Below are 25,962 nucleotides of genomic sequence, written 5' to 3' on the forward strand. Positions count from 1 at the left end.
ACCAAGACCTCTCGCCACAGAAACAGTTTCTTCCCGTCAGCAGTTGGCAACCAAGTCCAAGTCCCCCATTAACCCAATCCTCCATCCCAGTAACAATCTCCACAGTGGTTTCCCTCACCATGAAAACATAAGCACATACATGTGTTTTAACCTACTCATCTCATATGTTTATATTGTTTTAGGAAACGTTAAGTTTTCACTTGTATGTATTTGTATCTTATTTAACATTTTTTCCTATTTTGATCTTAAATTGCACCAATTTATCAGGTCAAATTTCTTTATCTGTAACATATGTGACATAAATGTCTTCTGATTCTGATATTTATTGCTGTGTATTTTTACATTTATAGTTACATTGTCATTTAGCTGATGCTTTTATCCAAAGTGACTTACATTGCATTATAACCCACGGCCTACATTTCTCCTGGGGAGGAATTAGGGGTGAGGTGTCTTGCTCAGGGACACTTGGACGTGGCCCACACGGAGCAGCCGGGATTCGAAGCGCCAGCGTTGCAGCTCACAGTAAGTGTTACTAGAACGGTACAAACCAAATGTTCTTTCGTTTCACAGGAGTTTTAAGTGAAGGTTTCATACAATAATAAATTTACTGAAAAGTGGAACGCCTCCTTATTTATTCATGAGTTATACATGATAAGATACATCTTTAAGTATATACAAAATCTACACAGCAAAAAAAACCAAAGAGATAACAATACAAATATGTATCTTTCCCTTTATAAAACCATTTTGAAAAAAAACATCTTAATATAAAATAGGCTAGCTTCTTTAGGCTATTTGAAAGCCTTGAGTCCGTAACTAGGTCTTTATTGTTAAGGGTGATATTTATAAATCGGCGTGTGATGTTATTTTTAAAGGAGCCGTGTGTACCAAGAATCTCTATGTTCTCTATGCAAAGAGAACTAGAATCCTTTCACTCCACAACGGATTCCTGGGTGTTTACTTAATGGATATACTGTTAGCCATCTGCTAAGCATGTCAGTATTAAGCACAAACAGAATAAAGGGGCTGTATGTTCTAGTATATGTTCTCTATGCAAAGTAATCCTTCCGTGCCAGTAAAAGTACGCACTACATGCAAAGACTCGGTTTCTGGCGTGCGACTATCAGTGTCGGACTGAATGCATGTGTGTATGTTGAAAAAAACGGAAGTGTGAACAGATCATTTATCATTTATCTTCCCCTCAAATTGTGTATTTTGCACTCACAACTGATGAATATCACACTTTATCTGACCACATTCTAAGTGTTTTTTCAAACACGCCCAACGTTCTGCTCTACTCAGACTTCAATATCCCTTTATTTTAATTACAATACATCCAGAGAGGTTTGCACTCCAATACCAATTAGCTGCAAAGGAAAAGCAGCAGGTCTCTCATTTCCACAATTTGACTGTGGCCAACCATCCATTGCATTATCACAGGGATGCTCAAGATGCAGCAACATTTCTTAGTCCCGCAGTGAGTCCCAGTGTTGAATACTGGCAGTATGGGGGCTGGTGCACCCTGTGAACTCACTGGAGTCTCATACAGCTGTGTGGGACGCATTCAGCCTGTTCCTCCATCTCAGGGCAGGGGACGCCGGCGTTGGCCGGCCGCAGGAGGATGTAACGTGTGCGGTGGCGTACACCACCTCTGGAGCACGGGCCGAGACACAAACCCCAGGACGACCAGAGAGACACTTCACAGTCCAGGGGTGTCGCTGGAGAAAGACGAGAGGAAAAAAAACAGAACGTGTGAGTGAAGCGAGGAAAGGCAAAGCGTGAGTGAGCGGTGCAAATCCCTGCAGAAATAAGCGCTGGTTATGAATAAGCACGTACTAGTATTTGTGAGCAATGCAGAACTGTTCACCATAGTATTATTTATTCATTTGTGTTCTCCCATGTCAGTGCTACTCATTTAAAACCATCCTCATTAACTTCCAGGTGAAGTGTTTGTGTCCCACGGATGTTGGGAGTCCTGTGGACCTACCTGAGAAGAGCTGAGGGTTGATGGAGTTTGGCAGGATGTGATTGGACAGAGTTTGACGGTCAGATGATCTGCGCTGTTGAGTGATCCTTATGCTGGCAATAGGTGGAAGCTCCTTTAAGCGTGGATAGTAGAAGGAGTTGGCTGGATGGTTCGGCATCAGAGATGTGAGCTGAACAAGTCAACAAAAAATTTTATGCAAATTGTATCAGGAGAGCCGGTAGGTTCTCAACAATAGTTTAAATACGCATAGTCAACTTTAAATACATGCAGGGAAAGGTTGGTCTTATGTAAGCGAGGCCCTTTTTACTCGAATCCCTTCAGGTCAGGCATGAGGGCCGGCAAGTAATCATTTGTGAAGACAGCTAAGAATGAAGACCCTTTCCCACACTGCTAACCTATTTTAAGTATAAGGCGAGGACCTTGCCTTGAGTCAACGTGGGGTGAATGACCACATTAGGTCAACGTATCAACCAATGGGGTGTTTGTTCTTGTGAACATTGCGAAACCTCACCTTTGTGATGTTTTCTCGAGGGCTTGTGGGGAAGTTAGGAGAAGAGAAAGTGAATCCACTGTCTGTCCCTGCATCAAAAGGCTGTAGGTCAAAGGTCACTTCCTGTTTCCACTGGCTTCCCTCGCAGAGGTTAATGCTGTCCACACCAACAAACCAGTCGGGGCTGGGGATCATCTTCACCATCAGGGACAACTGTTGGTGGAAGAGAGAGAGGCCAGTTAGATGAAGCCTCACTGTCCAAGAGGAACACCTCCGTTCGCTGGCATTGGTCGGTCCAGCCTTTTAAGTCCTGAAATGACGGCATGTTTTTTGTCCTGGCTCTCAGGTGTTTTACTGTTTAAAGATGGTGAACTTGTTTCCCTTGCTTTTGGGAGTATGTTAGCATGTTGACATTAGCATTTAGCTTGAAGCACCACTGCGAAAGTACAGCCTCAAAGTTATTCTGGCAACCAGCTGGTATTGTTTTCCTCTTGTGAGTGTGTGTGTCATCAGGGCAAAAATAGGTCCTGGAGACACATACTGTCACAGAAGAGGTTTTGAGTTCTTTGCCAGATGTTTACATTCTCTGTGGACAGATCTTTCATAGCCTCGACAGCGTCAAAATGTTGCATATGCAGCCAGAAATCATTATACTGGTGTGTTTCTGGGATCAGAGTGAAGGCTGAGTCAGAGAATGGTGTGATCCAAGTGACGGCGCCAGAAGCAGAGCCGAGGCAGCAGGGCCGCTCCACTTAACACACTACGCTCAATTTGACTTCACGGCTGGTTTCTTAGATGCTTTCTTGTATACTTTTTCTCTTTCTTTTTATATCTTCTCATATCCAGGAGCAAAATATTTCGATTTTTGATATACATATATATATATATATCCAAATGGGTTTCTATGTAAACATTGTTTTTCCCCAATGAGCTCATTTGGTTGTAACTGCAAATTAAACTAAGATGGACATTTCACAAGAAGAAAAACAAATAATCAAAGCACTGCTGTGATTACTCTGGCTGCAATTAAAAGTCTAACAGCAGCACTCTGGATAAGTAGGGGAAAAATCATAAAAGTACAAACAACAATCAACTGCTGTTGTTGCAGTTTGATTACCTCACAGCCTTATTATGTGTTATGCTGCCTCTCTCTGTTGATATATGCTGTTTACAAAACTAGTAAGTTAAAAAAAAAGAAAATAAACTTGTAAAATACTGACGTGTCAGGATTCATTAAAATATCTAACTTATTAACGCCAGGACTGGAGACTGTGTGTGCACTGTGCATACATGAACCCACTCAGGATCCTGTGCAGTTAGACTGTGATGGATGTTTCCTGAGAGCTAATGACCTCATGCAGGAAGTGGCGCGGGGGTCAGCGCACGCTGAGGTGGCAGGAGCCCAGAAAAAAAAAAATTTGAAATAAACTCCCCTCACTCGCGGCACGGAGAAGGTTGGGTGGGCTTGGAAGGCTTTGGATTGCTTGGAAAGGGTCGCCAGGCACACAGGATACAGGATTGCTGGAGCAAACCAGTTCACCAGGTGCAAAAGACCACTCGGGACAGGGGGCAGGCAGGTAGTGTCAGCATGACACAAGGGCTCTGTTTCTTGCCTGTGAGGCACGCAGTGGAAACCAAATCAGAAGCAGCTCTGTTGCTTTGTAGAATCATCCACTGATCCCATCCTTCCTTCCTTCCTTCCTTCCTTGCCAACATCCCTCCCTTCTCTTGTCCTTTCAGGCTACTTTCAAACACCGTTTTTTTTGCAAGAACTCCTTTCTGCTATACCAATTGGACCGCTGAGCAAGGATGTCTACTCCGGGGTTTCCCACATCAGTGGCTTGATCAGTCCATGTTGGTTCCACTATACCGGCCAGGAAGTGTCTCTGGAGCAAAGACAGTTACTCAAAGCTCCCATTACCACCTCACTTCTACTTCAACACACCTAATCTTCTGCAGAGGCTTGGAGAGACCTTAAAAACATGCAACTCACTGCAGCAGCGCTAGCTCGTAAATGCTCAGCTCTTGTTGTCCCCTTTTCTGTGAGGCCACTGGCTCAAATACTTAAAGAGTAATGGCAGTTAGATCCTGAATGTTACTTATTTGACAGGATCTGTCTGTTGTAAATTGCACATTTATGGCAGAAGGCTCATGAATACGGAGACAGGAATCAAATGTGTTTTGGATTCTTGGGCCATTGCGCATGAATGTTTTGGTTTGTGGGCAAGAAAAAAAGCGTGTGATTTATATAAGAGTTTGCGAGACAGAAACGATGAGCTGAATAGCAGATGAAGCTGTCAACACATTCACAACAACAAAAAAACCACACATAACAATCATAACCTGCTTATTTTTGCACAACATTTTTGTCCACTAACCCAAAAACAGCCACAGACATCAAGTATCGAGATGAAAAATGGCCAAGCTGCTCTCCATGACAAGTACCTACCGGAGATGTCCTCCACAAGGGTTGTTGATGATTTTTACTCAGTCATCTGGGGACCTGGGCCTCCCGATGACGTCGTCCATCCGCTCTAACCAATAACAGTTCTTTCCACTATCGAATCAGACTATGTTTAACCCAAGTGCTGAAGGCCCGCGGCCACAAGCGGCCACTTCCATCCTTTGCGGTCTGCGCTCTGTCTACGGCGTGTCCCACTGAACTGTGAGCTCAGGATGAGGGGCCTCGGAGGAAGGTCAGCACTGGCTTAACATCTTGAATGTGTTGGTTTGTGGACTTAATGTCCAAACACGCTGCAGCGTTTATCATCGCCTGAGTGCAGGGATACACTCCTGCAGAATAGCGATTTTGGGGGTTAAAGGTCATGGTCAGACTCGCTAAATTTGTTCCTGGGGCTTACACAAAGGCAATGGATTTGAGGCAGGCATGCAGGAGGGTGGAAAAATGTGTCATGTAGCCGATGAACGTGGAGTAAAGGTTTGCGGGTGGAAAGGCAAACATTCACCCGAGTTTTTAGAAATAGGTGTGGGCCTGCGAGAAGGTCAGGTGACCTACATTCATTTCTAAGTCATTACACTGCCTCAACCCGCGCGCCCTTAAGTCGGACACTTTGTGTGACTTACGAATGAGTAGTGCTTCTACTGAGGGTTTTTTTTGTGCCTACCAGGGAGCTCCTGGGCTGCATGAGCAACTCTGTGGAGCTGTGGCCGATGCCGTTGGGGATGCCGGCCGTTCGGTGCATGGCGCCGACCGCGCGTCTCTTCCTGGCCTCCTTGGCCGCCTTCATCAGCTCCACCGTCACCCCGACCTCGGCAAAGCTTTGCACCCCTGCACTTGCCGGAGCACCCTCCTCCCACAGCTGAAAATGCTGATTGTGACTCACCGCTAAAGGGAGAGAGAGAGAGAGAGAGAAGAAAGGGCTAAGATGCGTATTCACCGGAATGCATATCAATGTCAATGAAGTACCACACAGCCTCAGCCAGACAGTGAGATCATTTCCACGGTGGAGCCTGTATGCATTTCTCCTACATTCTGCAATTTAACAGACAATTCACAAGAAAGTGCCAGAATGCACGTCTCTGTTTTTATTAAACTTGTACCGTTACATCTTTTCTGCTTTCATTACTGATAAAAAGTCAACGACATCTGGGATTACTTTTTATTGACCTAATGGACAACAGTCCAATCTATCAAACCTGTGGAGAATCAAGCGTTTGATTAGGATTGAACAGTTGGCACCGCCGGCTCTGTTGCGCTATATTAAAAGCCACAGAGCCACATGCCTGGGCCAGTGGTTTTAAGGGCGGAGAAAGGTTAGCCAGAAACACGCTGACGAAGGCTCTGATGGCTCTGCCTTACCTCACTGTTCAGAGCTGCGTAATGGCACACATGCACAAACTGTACTTAAATGCTCTCGACACATGTATTAACCCGCGTTCTGTACTGACCCACGCACACAATCTGCCCAGCACACTTCACACACTATCTTATTTCTCCCCAAACTGCCCTTACACACGCACCTAATTGAATTTCCATCCTAACAGATTTCCCACAAGCATCAGGACCTTGAAACTCGATAAGACGTCACGTTAAGCCCCGTCAAGAAGTTAAAGCCTACTTTCTGTCCTTCCTAAATTGCTTGTGTTTATTTTAGTTTTTGACAAACTCCGTTTCCTCTTCCCTATGGCAGGAGCCTCGCCCCCACAATTAAGCAACGCACAACCATCGCAGGCCCCTTAAACCCCCCCCCCCCACCCCCCACAAGTTGAGCTGTGGGACCATTGAGGCCCCTGCCTTTTTCTCCTCATTTTGTTCTCATGCCTTTGAGGACGGGGACACACATCAGAAGATGTTATGGGTGATAAGATGTCTCTATAAGGAGTAACTAGCACATCACCGCTGGGGAGACTGGGATACCAGACAAAGCCACGGCCGCCGCAGACATCAACACACACACACACACACACACACACACACACACACACACACACACACACACGTAAACGTACAAACATCTGCCAGCTATCCCATGCTCCATGGTATGGGGGATAGAAAAGCAGAGTACGGGGGCCCTGAATTGCTTCTTCTTTTCCTCCTCCTGGCTCGGAAGTAAGTGGTCTGACCCAACCACACCCAAACCATCAGCACCCACCGTCAGCAGCCCAGAAAACCACTGCGGCAGCGTTTACCGGCAACACTGTGGTAAACCAGCAGAAACGTGGGAAGGAGCAACGGTTTGAGTCAAATAAATGGAGAATGATAAAGACATGGCTGGAAAGAAGTCGTGGAACAGCCCATCTGGTAGCATTTAGACTGTCTTTCTTATTGCTCTATTAACAGCAATCACCACCTTGTAAGTGTCTGTGTGCATATGTGGATGCTGACAATAAGGACTTAAACCTCCGACACGCTATGGGGAGCAAAACATCTTCCTTTAGTTTCTCTCCATCTCACTGTGGTTCACCAGCTCTCCCTCCCAGGTTCAAACATTCAATGGATTACGCTGTGTGAGAAGTCAAACTTTCCATAAGATGTACCAGATTTGATCAAATAACCTAATTCTTTGTCCCGGGCCGTTTGTCTCACCTATGAGCTTGGACCACTGTGCAGGGGGCCGGAACAGTGGATACTGCTTGGGGAATGCCTCCGGGCTCCAGTGACCTGTAAAGACCAGGATGTAGGAAGCAGGACCCTTGGCTGTGCAGTCCGTCCCATTGAGGGGTCTCAAAGGCCCGGCAAAAGTGAGACAAAGCTTCAGAAGTACGAGTAGCTGCCGCAGCCAACTGCAGGTCAGGTGCTCAGATGACATCATCTGAAAGAGACGGAGAAACGAAAAGATTGTGAAAGGGTTTTCATTAATGCCATTAAACACTGGGGAAAAAGATTCAATTTCCCTGCTGTCACGACACGGCGATGTCTTTGATTCCCCAAAGCCGGGTCCAGTGTGCGTCGGTCCACAGCCAATCTTTGGCTAGACGGCAAAGCACGTCATGGCATTGCTGATGTTCTATTCCAGGGCTGCTATGACACAAATCCTCTCCTCGGCTGCACTACTGACCTCAACGACTGACCATCCGCTGACCACCGGCGGCTCCGTCATACTCTCACTCTACTGAGAAGCAGAATAATGCAAACACACCTCAGCCTTACATCTCACTCCAGAAGATGATTGTAAATCTTGGTAACGCTGTTTGTCTCCTCTCTGCACAGACGTCCTTTTATGTCACAATGCTCTTTGAACTCCACACCCTTATTTTCATTTCCTGCCCTGTGCTCTGACAACTAAAGGTGACAAGCTATTCTATTGTGCTACAACAAATGCCCAGCTAATTTATTCCAGATTTATTTTTAAAGTGGGAGCTGTAAAATGTCCATGGAAACAACCAAAAGTAATTTGGCAATGGGGTGACACAGTTTTATGGTGTCTATAAAAAATCATTTCACATGAATCAATAGGTGTTTTTTTCTCAGCATTTCATTTGGAAAACGTGTTAACGTAAAGATGAGCACGAGACAAATGCATTTCTCTGTGTTTGTGGGTTTCGTGGCTGCAGCCTTGCTATTGCTTACTGCACTATAACTAACCCAAGCAGCTGCAGAATGCAGACAGTTAAATTTGGGCACAAAATAACACACATCCAGAGTCCCATGCACACACATGAGTTACACACTTCACAGTCATGTTGAGCTGCTCATTGTCCCTGAGGTCTATTTCCAGAGGTCAGACAGTGCTGTGCCAATGTAGCTGCAAAACTCACTCTTTTCTGAGCCTTATATTTTACTGAGTGTTTTATCAATTTCTCGTCTCCATCAAATGTACATGAACCAGTGCAGCTTTAACAGCCAGCCGTAAAAATACCTCGTGCAAAGAGACACACAGAGCCCAGCTTTGATCTCACTGCTTAGTCAACGCATCATCTCAATGGCTTCAGCTTGGCTTCTCTGCAGGAGACGGACAAAGCTCCAGGTCGAAATGCCCAATTATGCAACTGGTTCAATAAGGTAACTGTGTCTTTGGGTCTTTTTGTTTTGCAGTTACGTTCACCTCAGGATTTTGTCACATCACTACGTGATCTTAACTGCTGATGCCCTGTTTGTTCAGTCCCTTATGTTTTATAGAGGAGAATTAGGTCGACCCTGCGGCAACTCTACCTTGTTTACACACACATTCCAGACAACCAAGGTGGATGTTTTAAATGTCTTTTTTTTAATAATTGGTTGATTTGTCATACTGTAAGTGCAGCCTGTTAATGAGTGCCATGTTGATTTGGTTAAAACAACCATTAACCAGATCACATCTAACTTACACTACGAGTTTGGTTCAGTAAACGCTTCGATCATCCCTCAGAACTTGTCACACGGACCCTAAAAGAAACATATTTTGAATCCCCCCACTGACACACACACACACACACACACAGATGTGCCCCAGGTGATATCTGCAGGCACTCCTGGAAACACATGCAGTAACAATAAAAGATGGCACGTATTGATGCATGCAGAAACAAAAACACTCATTTTCAGTAGGCGTAAAATTGACTCTCTTTCTCACACACACACACACACACACACACACACACACACGTATGCAGTCACACCCAACAGACCTGCTCTCGTCAGTCAACACAGACGGACAGACGCAGCCGTTTCTCCGACACAAGACACAATAAAACTATGGGATGTGGCGCAGGGCCGAATGTGGCGGCAGCCTCCCTATGGGCACCGTCCCTGTGTAATTACAGCAGACTCATGCAGAGATAATACACACATTTGTCCCTGCTCACATACACGGGCATGCAGGTATGCATGCACAGGCGCAGATCGTCTTTAACAAGGAGATGGCGGGGAGGAGATCTGCTAAAGGTTTTCCTCCAAAATATTTCGGTTGGGAAGTGGAGGATTTGTGGGATTTGGGCTGAGACAAGAAATGCATACGTCTGTTTTGAATAAGCCTTTAAAACACTCATTTGGGCCTAAAATGTTGATCGTCATGCATGCATAGACACACAAACACCTTCAGCTTGAACGCATCACAACAGGAGGTCAGAAACTAACACGCAAGAGGAGGAAGACGATGACAACCAATGGGTTGGACAATGAGAAAAGGAAGGAGGCCAAGCAGATTTTGCTTTGCCTGAAGTCCTTAAGTATCTACACAAGTTCAGCCAAAGGACCAGTGTGGAGGTCATCTATGTCTATATTGTAAAGCATTTGTAGCAATGAAGGTAAAGCCACTTGACTGTATTGCAAATACATGAAAGAATCAATAAAGCAATTTCAACAAAAAGGCATGAGAACAAACGGTTTACAATGACTAGAGGAAATAGGTTTTCATAGTTGTACTTTCCTTTACTCTTAATGACGCCTTTAATTAACGGTTACATAATAAGATCAACATTTTTTTTTAAAAGACTCTGAAACGTGATGCAGTGTTAACCTCTCATATTTATACAAAAGACAAATGAAAATAATCTCCAGTATGTTAACATCTACTTTGACTTTCACGACGTGGTATTACTTAAATAAGTAATAACAATATAATCCATTCAACACTGCATGTTTTACTCAAATAAAAAACACAACGGTGCGGTGATAAAGACTCATGTGTCCCGGACCTGGTCTAAAAGGCATTCACACTTGCATGCGTGCTGGCAGGAGAATGAATGGCGTGTCAGTGTGTTTCCTACCTGTGTTGGTTCAGTCATTGAAGGAAGGAGAAGCAGAATCACTGTTAGGATCTCAGAGAGGAAACAGCTCTACTCGCTTCTTCTCTTCCTCCCTACTGCAGCCTGTGGGGCCTTTATCCCTCTATCCTGTCTCTATCTCCTTTCTCTCCTCCTCCCTTCTCTCCCTCTCTCATTGTATCTCCTCATATTACCTCACTTTTTCTCCCTGCCTCTCGCTCTCTCCTCCCCTCCTCTTTTCTCCCCCTACCTCTCCTTGTATGGAAAGGCAGTTAACAGCCTCACTCCTCTCCTCCTCTATCTTTCTCCACAAGTCTTTGAGGTGCTGTTTAAACTCAGCAACCTCATTGCCGACAAGGTAATCATCATCAAATCCTTTTAACGTTCCCCACTCAGCAGTGTGTATTTTCCTACCCCCGTTCTTCTGAGCACGCTGTCAGACGGGTTGGTTGCTGAGTAATGGAAGTCAAATGGAGAAACAATAAAGAGGGCTCACGCAGCCTGGACAACAGACGGGTGGAGCCCGGTCAGAAGGAACAGGCTTTTATTCCTGCTGTTAATCCACTGATTGGAGATTGCGGAAAATCAAGGGCTCGTTAATGGCTTCCATCTTTTTTCCCCTTCCAAATGTTTCTGACCCGTGGCAGATCCAGCTGTGATCTCAGCCGAGGAACCCCGTTTTCCCCGGGTCACAGGGTTCGTGTGTCAGACGTTTGGTCCCCGGGTCCCACAGCTGGCACACACATGGACAACCAGGGAGGTTTCTGCAGCTGGCTGCCGCTCACCCATCAATACGTCAGGGCTCGGGCTGCAGTGTGTGGAATCAAAGATCGACTTGACCTGGCCAACGTCAGCCGCAACCAGAACACGGCGCCTGCACTTGGACCGCTGCAGACCTTTGGATGGATTCTGGCCACGTCACTACGGCTCGCCTTTGAGCCTTCCAGAAATGAGGGGAGACCAGAAGAAGCTGACAGAGGAGGAGGATAGATGGGGTTAGATGTGGACCAGGCAACAATTTGGACATTGTGTCCTGCAGTCATACACAATCACGTTCATTTATTTCGTCCCTCTTTGTCTCCAAACCCGTTACTCAGTCCTCTTCATCATCTATCCATCTATCCATCTGTCTGTCTGTCTGTCTGGAAAGTAGGTTCCTGGAAAACCTGGACTTCTCCGCTGCTGCTGCCCACTGATTAATGACAGTGAGCTCCGGATTCAGATTGATTCGTTAATGTGAAACATCAATGACGCACATCTGTGAGTGTGTGTGACCGTGTGTTTGTGTGAAACCTCAAACCGCAAAATATCCAAAGTGGCATACACCCCAGTGACCATTAGGACCCACTCATGTCCCTGCCAACTTACAAAGGAATGGGAAATGACTTTAATAACTAGAACACAATTTACATTTAAACTAGAGTCAGAGGAGACACACACACACACACACACACACACACACACAGTAGCTTGCTTTGGGAAACCAGCAGCAGAATGGATTCAAATTTCCTGACCCACGGAAATCTTCATGATAGCTGAACGTCTTCTTCCTGTCAACAACGTGCTCGCGTTAATGTCACTGGAGACAAGTGAGTGAAGCAAGAAGAGGAAAACCTTGATGTAATCATAGTGTTGTGCAAAGGCCATTCAGAAAGCCCCTCTACACCCCTCAGACAAACAGACACACACCAGCGTTGTAGTATATACATAGTATATGGACCGTGTACAGTATATGTGTATATATATATATATATATATATGTATATATATATATATCTATATCTATATAGAGATATACTGTAGATATATATATATATATGTTCATGTCTCAAAAAGTCGAGAAGAGTGGACCAAATGGCACTGTTCACTGGGTCTGACATTAGCTTCCATTGGGACTATTTTCAGCCTGGATGGAGACATATTTGCTGAGTATTTTCATCTCCATGACAATATGCAGTATGTGGGCTTGACTAAAAGTAAACTACACGCAGTCGTTAGAATAATGTCGGCCATTGCACTGGTCTGCTCTCTGATGTCTTTTTTTACAATGCAGCCCTGTAGTGTAATACGCTACATGCGCTCATTGTAATTCATTGCATTATAAGTCCTGGTCAAATAAAGATGCACTGCGGTATCTTTTAAAAACAAAACCAAAGCTGGTATAATCTGACGGTGACGCAACATTTACATCATCCATTGGCTGGACAAATAGTCTATTCTTCCCAAAATAACTAAATATGTAACTGCTCTCCTTCAGAGTAAGTGGAACAGTTTTTCCAAGAGGGAGAGGTCATCTGTCGTAGGACTGATCCATCACACAGACTGTCTGCACAAGCACTTCCACACATCCGAATCTGTCAATCTGCTCCTCGCTTGAGGCTGTGAACACTTTTTCTTTGTCAACGTTGTCATCCTTGGACTTCAGCTGGATCATCTTCCATGACCTTTGACCCTTTTTGAGGTTATTTTTAGGGCTAGGCACATTAACCGAGGAAATGGAGAAAAGGTGCTACACTTTGTAAATGAGCATTTTCATTTTAAATCTCTACCAGACGGCGTAGTGGATAAAAGCTGTTTGTAACCACTGCAAACCGGAAGGATGTGATCACTGGAGCATACGAGCCCAAAGTATCACTTCAACGCGGTTCAGAGCATCGACGCCAGCCAGCTTCCCCCAAAACAACCGGGTGAGCCAAACTTTGCACTTTGGACCCTTTGGCTGCGGCGTGAGGGACAACCAGCACACGTCAAATGAAACATCCTGAGAATGAATAAACGGCCCGGAGAAGACACCAGTTGAATGAACCTGACGGCGTTACAACGTGCACCAAACGCTGCTCTCACTGACAGCCGTTTGGCCTCCGATGCACAGAAGTTACACACCTGCAACATCTGCATCCTGTGAAAAGGTGTCTTTCTTATGCTGCTCCTATTGTTATTTTATCATCTGGAAAAGAAAATGACCAAGCGGCATGGTGCGGAGGAGCAAGAAAATGTCAAATCTGAGGAATGGATATAAAAAGTGGACGTAACGACAAAGTTAATTTAGTAATTTAGGCTTGTGTACTTTTTTTGTGCTGGACCACCCCACTCTAACAGGGAGCCTTATAACTCCACATAAACTGCTTATGATTACTGATGTTCAGAAAACAGATTTATAAACAGTATATAAAGACACTGTCCAAGCAAAAGAACCGAGTGAGAATTCAAACATTGTGGATTCACTGGACAGAACCGAGCCTCAAAGCACAGCCCGCCTGAGGGTGCCAGCGGGCACCTCAGGGCGACTCCAGTGAGGGGACTGGAGCTTCGAGCACCACCATCACTCCATTTTAAGAGTAGCCTACTGGTTATGCACATGTGCTTGCAATTTTTGGGGGTGATAACGTGCCGCCTTCCTCTGCAGAGAAGCCCCCCTTTTCTCCCCCCCCCCCCTCCGGCGCTGCGAAAGCACTCGTTTCCATGTAAGAGAGAGCGGCCCGACTGGAGCAGTCAAATATTTGGATTTCTGCAAATCATCAATGTCATGATCAAGCACAGCAACCTTTTACATATAACTATTAAATATTCAACATGAGTTTAGAAAAAGATTCTGTCACTTTGAAAAGCAACCACAAGAACAAAGGTTTAATTTTTAAGATTTTATTAAAATACGGTGTGGAGTTTACCATCGGAAGTTACCATCACAAACATGATTGTTTCTAATAAAAAAGTAAACAAAAACAAAAATAAAGCTTAAGAGCCTAGTTACATGAGAATGTGGGTTTTTTTGCAGTCTGGTGAAAGAAAAAACAAACAATTCACGCAGAGTGAGTGGAAAAAAATGTTCACATGTTGTAAAAATACATTTCCCAATTTTTAACATCAGTCACTTGCAAACATTCATTCATTCATTCCTTGTTAGTTGGTTAGATGTCAGTGCCAAAAGCAAAATAGAAGAAAAAAAAATAATAAGTTCAGACCGGTGCACAAAAGGGGGAACGAGGAGAGAGCGGTTTCTAAGGGACACGAGACATGGAGATATGTGTGCATTTGAACCCTGAGAGAGAAAGTGACCGTTCTCATTGTCATTTTTATTATTTCATTTTTTTTTATCCAGACTAGACCAGTGTCCGCTATGCCCCCCCCCCCAGCAGCACTGGGGCTCTGGCAGCACTGTGAAAGAGGCTTTAAGAGCCCCAGGGTGGTAGTGGTGGGTGGGGGCCGTGGCTTGGTGAGCAAACACACTGTGCTTATGTTAGCCTACGCACAAACGCCGTGGTCAGCTGACTGACTTGAACTATTCAAAAGTTAAAAAAAGAAAAGACAAAACATCTCATCAATGCGCAGTAAGACCCCCACTGGATGTTTGTGTTTGAGCCCAAAACAAGGCCAAATGTGGTTCACCAGTGAAGGAGCAATGCAACGTGCTGCAGGATCAGGGTGGGGGGGGCGGGGGCCTTTCACGGAGCAGGCCTGATTGTGGCCCGTTCATTTTGACTGGACGAGTCTCCTGACTTAACCTTCTATGGTCAACTGTATTAAGGCAGTGAGTGGTTCCATGGCGACTTGCTATAACAGCTATTTTTACAGGGAGAGGAGAAGTAAGGCCCAGAGGGTTTCAGTTGGGAGAAGACAAATAAAAAGGAAAAAAAACGAAATCACCAGTAGAATGATCTCTTTTTGTTCTCTGAAATGTTTCAGTACAACATGTAGAACACAGACGACACATCCATGAAAAGGAAATCCTACAATAAAACAGAATGGTTTCATAACAGTGCACTGCTGAACTGAAAAATATATATATATATAATCAACAGCAAAATTTAAGATTACTATTATGCTCATATTCCAAACTATGGGGGTTATTTTTAAAAATATATACTCATCACATGACAGAGGAGCCTAGCATCTCAGGACACAGACATGCTCCGTGTCGCTTATAGACTCTGAGGGAAAACTGTACATCACTGGAAACTGACCACGACAGAAATGGCAACTCGTGTTGAAAACACTCTGGGGGGGGGGTGAAAAGCAGAGGGAAAACAGCAAGATGACAAAAATGATTTAAACCAATATAGTATTTGCCCTAAAACAATACCTCCCATGCATTATAGACAGAGCAGTCGGACCAACAGAACAGAACCGTCTACTGTTCTAGTGAAGAAACACAGAAACCAGCCGACCAAGGCTACCGCTAACTGTTTATTCCTTAGCTGAAACACATCAACTGCCCTCTGAAGTCAAAGAACGGGGAAGCGTTGTGCTGAAATCAAAGTGGCCTTGGTTCTGAGTATTCAGCGACATAAAGCAAACCTAAAAGGATTTTGTCAATTCATTTCATGGGGCAATGTTTTTATTTTATTTTATTGTATCATTACTGCTACAATTTCACAACCCTTCTGGTAAAGAATAAAGAAGTTTCTAGAAAATCTGTACAAAAAATAAAAGGGTATGCACGGTACATTCAATATCTGTTACTGAGGTACTAGAAAGGTGTTCCCTTGACACCAGGGCAACAGCGTTAAAGAGTTACTCCTAGGGACTATTCCTTTGGAAAGACAATAGCTTCTTATCACAAACAGGGTGAGGGAACATATAAAGACACATACAACCCGACCCCATACGCACCCACGCACACATAAAACACACACACACAACTTGCATTAATAAAGCCAGCATGCAAGAACACTGTTCCCTTGCTCTTACAGGGAAACTAAACTCTAGCGTCGCCTCACATTAGAGGAGTCGGTGGATGCATACTGGTCCATGAGTGTGAGGTGTGTGGGGGATGACGGTGGGAGAGGAGCAGGTGGGTGGATGAACGGGTGGTGTTGGGATGCGGCGGGACCTGATAAAACAATAAGGCGATAGTCGCTCCCTGCTCGCCCATCCTGTGTTGTGACAGTTGGCAGTGGGTGCTCGTGTTCTTTATCACTTCGGCTGAGATTTGCCTCTCAGTACTCGACTCTGAGCGCTCAGACATTGCCCTCTGCTGGCGAGGCCAGAAAAATGAGACCTCACACTTTGGAATAAAGCACCCCAGCACCAGATGAAATCCATGCCCAGGTGCGCTCTGATAGGACGCCATTATCTCACAACTAAAGAGAAAAAATGATCCATAAAGGGCCAAAGCAGGTTTGAACGCAGGGTCGACTGTCCTAAAACTACGAGTAAAAACGCCCATGTTGGGTGTCACTATCTGTACGAGTGGAGCAGATACAGAATTGTTCAAGTCTGATAGAGCGCCACACGGCATCGCAGACCCCCCGCTGAGCCAATGGAGCTAAGGGCTAAACAGAAAAAGAATAGAAGAAGAGCAGTAACATGAGCCATTAATGTACAACGGGGGCTTCAACCTCTGTGCCTCTACTAGTCACAAGAGGACTGCAGACTGTAAAGCCTCATGTCAGAAATGCTATATAGGGTTTTTTTTTTAGTTTTTAGTTGTTTTCTTTTTTTTTACAAACAAACATTAACACCTATAACCACAACAGGGCAACTTTCCATTAAAACAACAGCCAACTCTGGAAATGAATCAATCCAATCGTTGAATCCTTGAGAACACGGTTATTGCTGACATTGTGGGGGAGTGGAAGGAGGAGAGGGTGGCAGGTGGGTGAGATGAGGACAACAATGGAGGGGTGTGTGTGTGTGTGTGTGTGTGTTCTGAGGCTTTGGGTGGGATGGGGCTAGGTCACTCCTGGGCTGGTTATGTGATCTGAGGATCAAGACTGTATCAATCCACGTCAGGTCAAACTGGCGCTGCCGATGTACTGGAGGGGCTGTGTCTGATGCTGGGAGGTGGGGGTGGTTTCCAGAGGCGACGGAATGTGCTCGTGGCAGCAGGAGGGTGGGGGGGGAGGGGGGGGGGGCTATTGATCAGAGGGGATGTCTCTGTCGGCTTCCGCCTTATTAGGGGAAGGGGCGTGAGGGGGGTGGGAGACGGGGGTGATGCCATGTGGCAGGGTTCCTGAAACGAGGCTTTCAACCCCTGCACCAGCTCCTGGGAGACCCCCTGCTGCTGCGACATTGATCAGACCGGGAGGAAATCTGAAACACAGATGGGACGACAACAACAACAACAACAAAAAATCACGACAGCTGCCTGTTGTGTAAAAAAAAAAAAAAAAAGGATAGAAAAATGATACGCTTTTGAAAATCCTGATGTGTAACCCATGTCCATTCTTCGGTCACCTGTAAGTGGCTCCGTTAAGTTCTGGGTGAACAGTGGCTGCCTCCATGCTGGGCCACTGAGAGGCCGCCATCAGATACTCCTTATTAACGCAGTTCTTCAGACTGTCCGGGATCCGCCCTGAAGTGGAGCAAACACAGCGTTACTCACAGGTGAGTATTGATCAAAGCTTTGTTTTACTACTGATCAGTTTCAAGGCTGTACATCTAAATGCAAAGCTAACTTTTTTCCATATTCTGCAGGGCCGTACTAGAGTTTCAAGCTACATTCATAAGGTGAATGGTTGCCATTTTTGCTATTAAGTATTCATGCAGCTGAAGATAAAGAATAAGCTACACGATAATGGTTTCTTCTACACACACAATATAAATTAAAGTGGGTTTTAAGCACACAGTTTTATACTAATGAATGAAATGACAATAGCCCAATGTTCATCTGCAACTGTACAAAAGCTCGATGGCAACGCGAATGACGAGTTGAGGCTTCCAAGTATTTAGTACAGCCCTTTTATGTAGGTCCTCATTAGAAGTAATATAATGTAACGGATCACTTTTTAAAACCTACTTCATTCATCCATGCAATCTATTAATGTTTTACACCTTTCAGCCAATCAGAGTCCACGGAAGGACAACCTTAAAACTCGGAGGAGTTGGATGTGTTAAACTCCCGTCTACTGCATCTATTATCGATCCGTGTCAATAGATTCAAGTGAAACAGCCGGCGTGGTCCTGTTCGGGGAGACGGGTCTTACCGGTGATGGCGCGGCGAACCTCCCTGGCTGCCTCCTCGCGGGCTTCCACGGAGGCCTGCTCACTGTACCAGGACGTGTGCGGGGTACAGATTAAATTGGGGGCGTCCTTTAGAGGGCCTGTTGAAAAACTGTTCAAAAGGTAAAGTGTGTTACGGTCACGGCAGACAAGACGGACGCATCGGGAACGGCTCTCTGGTGTCAATTGAGCGCCGTGGTTACCTGAACGGTTCTGTCTCATGGACGTCCAGGGCGGCCCCTCGTATCCGGCCCTCTTTTAGCGCCTGAGCCAGCGCTTTCTCGTCAACCAGACCGCCTCGTGACGTGTTCACCAGGAAGGCTCCCTGACGCATCTGTAGCATAGAAATAACAGCGGCATCCTTAATGTGTGGAATCATTTGGCTACAACGGCGTCATTAATGGTTTTAAACGTATTAAATAAAAAGAATGCAAATTCAAGCTGGTGATAGAAAGCTAGCTCTGTTTAATTGCAGAATATGATTTTAGATCGCCATGAATTGGTTGATTGCAAAGTAGCCTGCGAGCAAAAAAAAGTGCAGATTTGATATATTAGACATGACATGGAACAAATTCCTAATCCTTTAAAAATGAGGGCATGATTTCATTAGGATACTGCCATTGTGCTAAAGAAGCCATTTACCCAGCTCATGCAGGCACAACATTTATAGCCAATTCTCACACACAGCAATAAGACAAATATTACCAGACAGAGTGCAACATCAATCTGGTTTTAAAATTGATAAAACCAAACTCCAAGCCACTGCCTGATAAGATGCAGCCTTTTGTAAATACTTGTGTATTTGAGGGGGTTGGAAGTCGAGCCTAAAGTGCAGGTTGGCATATTCAGAGCACATCCACACACCTGTTTGATGGTGAAGTCGTTGATGAGGTGGTGGTTGTGCTCGTTGAGGCTGCAGTGCAGGGATACGCAGTCAGAGTGGATGAGCAGGTCCTGCAGAGTGGCCATGCGCTGCAGGCCCAGGGAGCGCTCCACGCCGTCGGGCAGGTACGGGTCATAAAAGATCACGCCGAATCCAAAGGCCTTAGCCCGCAGAGCCACAGCTTGGCCAACGCGCCCTGGAGGACCAGGACAAATGGGGAGGTTAACAGCTGCTGTGGAGCCTTTTGTCGGAGATAAGTCAAAGAAATGTGTCTTTTATGGAAATACAATTCAAAAAGGGGTATTTGGGTCTGAACCTCAGCAGTCAAGCCGTAATTAAACCAAACCAACATCAGTACAAAATAAGCTTTGTCCTGACAAATCCCGACGTCCACACTCTTCACTCACCTAGACCGATAATGCCCAGAGTCTCGCCGCGGATACGAGCGGCACCGCCCGCGACCTCCCTGATCTGCTCCACGCTAGAGGCCCGGGTGCCCTCCCGGAGGGCCTGGTGCATCCAGGTGACTCGCCTGTACAGGTTGAGAATCAGACATAGCGACGTGTCTGCTGTCTCCTCCACGGACGAGGCTGGCACGTTACAGACTGCGATGCCTGGAGGACCGGTGGAAAGTTATACTCTGCACAAGCTCTGGGTTGACTGGGTGCTTACGGTTCAGCTCACTTACCGAGCTCGGCCGCTGCTTTGATGTCAACGTTGTCGAAGCCCGAGCCGATCCTGACGATAACACGAAGGCCTTTGAACTTTTCCAAGTCGTCTCTGGACAGAGTGATGGTGTGGTAGAGCAGGGCAGCAACTGCCTCATTTAGCACCTACAGGACACAAATAATTCATTCATAAGTCATTTTAAATCAGATTAAACTTACACTTAGTCTTTCAGAATGAAATAAGAGTTCTGGCCTCATGGACATCTTTGTTTGTGTGTTTTCTACCTTCTCGTGAATCTCTTGTGTGGACTGGGCATCGCAGAAGGCCACCGTGGCCACATCTTTGAGGATGGGCATCTCCACAGTGCAGTCGCGCCCGTCCAGCAGGGCAACCAGGGGCCTCGGGTGCATTGGCCCGTTCAGGATGGGGGGTCGAATACCTAAGAACGGGGAGAAAATGATATTAGTAGTTGTATATTGGGTTTTACATTCAATAACCATTGAAAAACTGGAACACAGATGCTTTAAAAAGATTTTAAAAGAACTATATAAAACCAAAGGGCAACGAACGTTAACTAGCATTTCCGCAGGAATCAGGTATTGGCAAAGCATCATGATCGGGGGTGGGCGACTAGAAAGCATTAATGCAGATCTCCTGATCGCATACGTTTACTGAAAATGAGACTAAGCGATCAACGGTAAAACCCTCTTTCACAATGTGATGGTTGAACTAGTAATTGACCCGTGGTTTGCGCCCATGCTGAGCGGTGGGGGCGATCCGGGCGGTTCACGGGTCAACTTACTGATGCCCCTTGAAGTACAAAGCTATCAACCTCTTGCATGTCATAATCAGCTAGGATGAGCTCGAGCTTAATGAATCATCAGTCTGCATTTCCAAGGTGCTGTAAGTCGTTATGAACTCAAACTAAACCACCACGCACACATGGCTAAAGTTAACAGGAGTAACTGCCACCCTCCTTCGACGATAATAACTCAGGACTTTTATGACTCTATTTCCAACACATCCAAATTCACCAAAACCCCACAGGGAACTTCCAGGATTGTGTGTGTATGTTTTCTTTGGTGAGAAAAGTGACGTGTAACGTAATCTATGACAGGGCATGGAGAATGTCCAGCATCTTGGCCTAGTTGGCATTGAACTCCGGCTTGGTTTAATCATGCCTGGAACCATTATACACCATCCAGCCCTGGTCCATTCATCTCTGTTCCACTCGGATTCATTAGATCCCTCAGAAGGGGAAAGTTACATTTCGGTTAATGACGCAGAAGACTGGGAACCTGACCTGCCACTGTACAAGAAGTGCACACACAGCGAGGGGGGGGGGACCAGAAGGGGAGAGGTGATGAGTGTGGCGGCTGGGGGGGAGGGGTGAAGAAAACTGGGGTCTTGGGGAGAGGGCGGTGGGGGTTCATGGGGGGGGGGGGGGGGGGGGTCTGAGTCATGACCTAAATTCTCCTGTCTACAAGAGTCCATCTTCCTATTTTTCTGGTTGTCCCTTTTTTTCAGACGCGCACACACACACACACACACACACACACACACACACACACACACACACACACACACACACACACACACACACACACACACACACACACACACACACACACACACACACACACACACACACACACACACACACACACTGTGCTCCATGACATCTAAAATTATGCCAACAAAGCAGATGTTCCATGTCAAACATAAATGAAAGCCACGACTACGTGCCGCATCTCTGCCAATGTGTGCAAACAAGGGGAAATTGATTGATAGTTAACGGCTAGTACACCTCGCTCTTGCCCTCTTGTGTATTTCTTGGTTATGGACTGGCCCCACACATGCACGGGTATACAAAATCTCTCCCCTGCTGTGTGACAGGTGTGTGTGTGTGTTTGTACCGGGGGGGGGGGGGGGGGGAAGACATTTACTTGGACAGAGAGCAGGAGGTAATGGTGAGAGGAGGGAAGGGAGCTGGTAGTCGAGGGTGGAAAACAAATATTTGTGAACACTTCCTGACGTTTGAGAATTTCCCAATGCAAGCGTGCGCACACACACACACACACACACACACACACACACACACACACACACACAGGAAAAGAAAAACCCACGGCTGGGTACAGTTACAATTGTGTATTATAACGTACTTGTCTACCGCACTGCATTTAGAAATGTGATTCACAATTATCACAGATATTTCGAGAATGCTAACAGGCTACACGCTGAATGAAAAAAACAGACGCGTTCTGTGTAAAGAAAAAGAAAAGCAATTCACCACTAAGAGCCCTGTAAATGAGTAGTTTTGGAAATATACAAGTATGCCTACACAAAGAGTAATTTGAGTATAGGAGCCTGGCCTACCCGAGGCCTACTGAGCACAAGCATGGCCGCGCACACAATACAATTCATTCAGTGATTCATTCATTCTCCCTCCCTCTCCCTTTCTTTGCCCGCACTCCCTCCTCCTCTTCTCTCTCCCTCTGGCTGCAGTTGGAGGAGTAAGAGGTGAGGGGGGGGGGGAGGGGCAGCAAACGATGATAATGCAGCAAGCAGCAGTACTCCACCCAGACGCAGTCACACACACACACACGGTATTCAGTTCCTTCTTGACGGCTGCGGCAAAAACCGATATACGCGGTGAACACCAAATGGAAACTGCACACAGATAGGCGCTCCACACCCACACCGTAGATCTCTACCCCCACACAGTTTTCAAAAAAATCATGCTAAAATAGAAAACACATGAGCGGCAGGCCTAACCTTGCATTATGAAGTCTGTGATCCTGTCTTCCTCTCTCTCTCCCCTTGCTCTCCCTCTATCGCTCTTTTTTCTTTTACTCCCTCCCTCTCTCTCTCTCTGTGTGTGTGTGTGTGTCTGTCTGTCAGCTTGCTCTTGGCTGGCTGGATCCCAGCTGTCATCCACGCCCAGCCCCTCCCCCCCACACACAGCGCCCAATCACCAAGCGACTTCATTGAGAGCCAGCCAACCAGCACTAACCTCATTAGCATAACTGGGGGCTGGGGGCTGAGGCCAAAGGCAGTTTGTGCTGTTGTCGTTTTTTAAAGAGACAGCTGGACGGTTTCCCTGCAGTTGCGGCCGCGACCCTTCACCTTGTCCTCTCCCTCTCACCCGTCTCCAGAGACTCACCCAGCCTGTTCCCTCCATTTTGATGTCTGATCTACACTGCACATTGAAACAGCTCAGAATACCGTCACGCCTGGAGATCTGCACTGTACCGTTCACACCGGTGTGCCATTAAAAGAAGACTTATTTACAGTTATTTTCCATACAAAATACGGTGTATGGCTTCCATCTGTCCGTTACTTGTATACCAAACTAATCAAATAAATTGACCACGAGCAACCTGCTCGACCCGCAAAGCAGTCCCTGAGTGGACATAGATTTTTGTTTTTATATATTATTTTAAATCAAAAACCGTTATCTTATGGAAAAAGCCCTTTTATCCGACCATTGCTCTGTAAAAACACAGTGAAAGGTAGTCAGAAATGCTTATCAAGATCGGCATGTCAACTAGCCAGTTCACAATGCTACACGCCAACCAACAGACTTTCGAACCCGTAAACAGAAATAAGCACATGAACAATATTCCTAAAGCCGCAGGATAAAATATTAAAAGGATCCATTATTCAGCAGAATTATTACAAACATCAAGCATCTAATTCCATAAACAAGAGTAAAACAATGTGCCCTCCCTATGGTCTGCCTACATATTGACACAGCAGCAGTTCAAATGTTGTGCTGTAACAAACACGCGTGTATGTGACTAATTAAATCATCTCTACTCTTCATAGATGCAAGGCTAAATTGTTGGAGTATACAGATATGACTAGCTTCATAGTAGAACCTTTTAATTCATGTATATTGAGATGATTAAAATGTACCTAATACACGCAAGTTCTTAGTTCTCCTTTGTTTACAAGTATAAATCTCACCCTCACAAATGCGGTCAAGTCTTTGCCGCTTGACTTGTTTATGTTTGTCCATCAGAGCCATAGACCACGCAGTCTGAACCTGGGACAGAGAAGATCAGATCCGAGTCCTATGGAGGCCTTTTAATGTTGTCCACTTAGTTTCACCTGAAAACAAATAATTATAATGAAAATAAAAAATTAAAATATGGCACAGAGAAACAATTATAATTCACATGTTTCCATTTCCACATAATCTGAAGAAATAAGGGTTTAAAACTATATAAACTGCACAAGTACATTGAATTTTGTTTGTTACAAACTAGCAGTGACAAAACGTCATTAGTATGAAGTTTGTGACTAACTAATTAAACATGAACATGATAGAAACGAACGTGTAGAGTTCACAATTCACCCAACTGAAAACGAGAGATTGATTTTAGTGGATTACTTTTACAGTCACTCACCTGGAGAACAACGTCCACGGTGCCGCTCAGATCGACCTCTTTGCTTACACTGTGAACAATACAAAGGAATAATGAACTCATTATTATTATTATTATTATGATGCCCATATCAGAGTCACTACAGCTGCCTTGTTAAGTACTCCATGTTGCAGGATTCAAACGTCAATAAAATGCTGCTAGCTAGTGTTCTGTGTTTTGTTAAAAGTAATTGTGCTCATAACCGATTCAGGGCCAGCTCGTAAGAGCTAACTTAAGTTAAGCTGTTACGACCGTCGATCGTGGACTACAACTTTGTGGTCAACTTTATATTTGCATTGCAATAATAAAGCCACACTCTCTCTCTCACGCACACACTACCCAGTTAAACGGCAGTTAGCCGCCCATGTAAGATACAGTTACGAGTGGATCATCTAACAGCAACTGAAAGTGTTAACATTAAACGTTCGCGTTAGTTAACGTTGGACGAGAATATCGTTAGCAACCAAGTTACCGTTAACTAGCTAATGGTGCTAGCTAACCCGATTATGATACTGAATCTTGAATACTAGTTATATGTTCCTTCAAATACAAAGGGGTACTTGGCTCTAATCGGGTGGCTAGTCGATCGCAGTTACAATTTTCGTTCTGAGCAAGTATTAACGTATGAATCACTAATGCTAACGTAATACATAGCCCAAGAGCTAGCTAGCTAGGTAGCTAGCCGGCTAGCTAACGTTCACCCAAACACAAACACTCGAGGACTTTTAGTGGCTCCATTTAATGGAAACCACAACGTCCTGCTAACCCCCGGAGATACGCAGCATTTGGTGTTATTTAGTGGTAACACACTTGTTAAACGTGCCAATAAAATAAGCATAACTACATTTATCCGACGTTTGCAGCAGTGCTAAAGTTAGCTAGCATGCGCCGTTAAACTAGCGTGTCCCGCTGAGTGTGGGAGAGACGCAGGCGGCTGGGGGGGGGGGGGCACGGGGGGGGGTGTTATCAGCGAGTGGCGCTACAATGTGAAATATTTGACCCACAACCGAAACAGTTGATTCGTCCTACAGGGAAATGTTAATCGTACACATGGCTGGATTCGAGGAAAACGACTTTGAAAACCCGGTGACCGAATCTAGCAAAATAAATATCAGTTATTTACCCCGGATAAACTCTTTCAAGAGTGCTGAGGCAGTGTGCGTGCGTCGGTGGCGTTCCCTCTCTCCCGATCGCCATGAAATTAGACAAAAGAGGAAGTGGCCTGTTGGGGGGGGGGGGGGCGGTGGTCAGACCGTTGGTGGAAAAAACATCGTCGGACTGCAAGGAGCGCCCTCCCCGTCCACGGCGGAACCGCACGCTCCATCACACGCGAGGGAAACTTTTCAGTGCAACGCGCCTCCTTCAACCATCGTGCAACTTAAATAAAAATGTTGCTACACTTTAAAGTCATCCC

General features: G+C 45.5%; 2 protein-coding genes across 4 annotated transcripts; both read right to left on the bottom strand.

The window, feature by feature from the left end:
* Window positions 1-614: 614 nt before the first annotated feature.
* Window positions 615-10,857, bottom strand: spon2a (spondin 2a, extracellular matrix protein). Its single transcript, XM_037461384.2, has 6 exons — window positions 10,626-10,857; window positions 7,525-7,750; window positions 5,603-5,823; window positions 2,499-2,690; window positions 1,988-2,156; window positions 615-1,718 (listed from the first exon to the last, which is right to left on the bottom strand). The coding sequence occupies exons 1-6, from the start codon at window positions 10,641-10,643 to the stop codon at window positions 1,531-1,533; spliced, it is 1,014 nt and encodes a 337-aa protein (XP_037317281.1). The 5' UTR covers window positions 10,644-10,857; the 3' UTR covers window positions 615-1,530.
* A 3,391-nt stretch (window positions 10,858-14,248) lies between these two features.
* Window positions 14,249-25,788, bottom strand: LOC119210767 (C-terminal binding protein 1). Of its 3 annotated transcripts, none has more exons than XM_037461106.2 (11): window positions 25,672-25,788; window positions 24,531-24,579; window positions 24,094-24,231; window positions 20,400-20,554; window positions 20,135-20,279; window positions 19,854-20,060; window positions 19,428-19,642; window positions 18,767-18,897; window positions 18,548-18,675; window positions 17,799-17,916; window positions 14,249-17,654 (listed from the first exon to the last, which is right to left on the bottom strand). In XM_037461106.2, the coding sequence occupies exons 3-11, from the start codon at window positions 24,146-24,148 to the stop codon at window positions 17,477-17,479; spliced, it is 1,332 nt and encodes a 443-aa protein (XP_037317003.1). In that variant the 5' UTR covers window positions 24,149-24,231; window positions 24,531-24,579; window positions 25,672-25,788; the 3' UTR covers window positions 14,249-17,476. The 3 variants fall into 3 exon arrangements, with proteins under 3 accessions (XP_037317003.1, XP_037317001.1, XP_037317002.1); XM_037461104.2 differs by having other exon boundaries at window positions 24,088-24,231; XM_037461105.2 differs by lacking the exon at window positions 25,672-25,788 and adding an exon at window positions 25,393-25,467 and having other exon boundaries at window positions 24,088-24,231.
* Window positions 25,789-25,962: the final 174 nt, after the last annotated feature.

The sequence above is a fragment of the Pungitius pungitius genome, chromosome 2 (genome assembly GCF_949316345.1).
Source record: "Pungitius pungitius chromosome 2, fPunPun2.1, whole genome shotgun sequence".
NCBI lineage: Eukaryota > Metazoa > Chordata > Actinopteri > Perciformes > Gasterosteidae > Pungitius > Pungitius pungitius.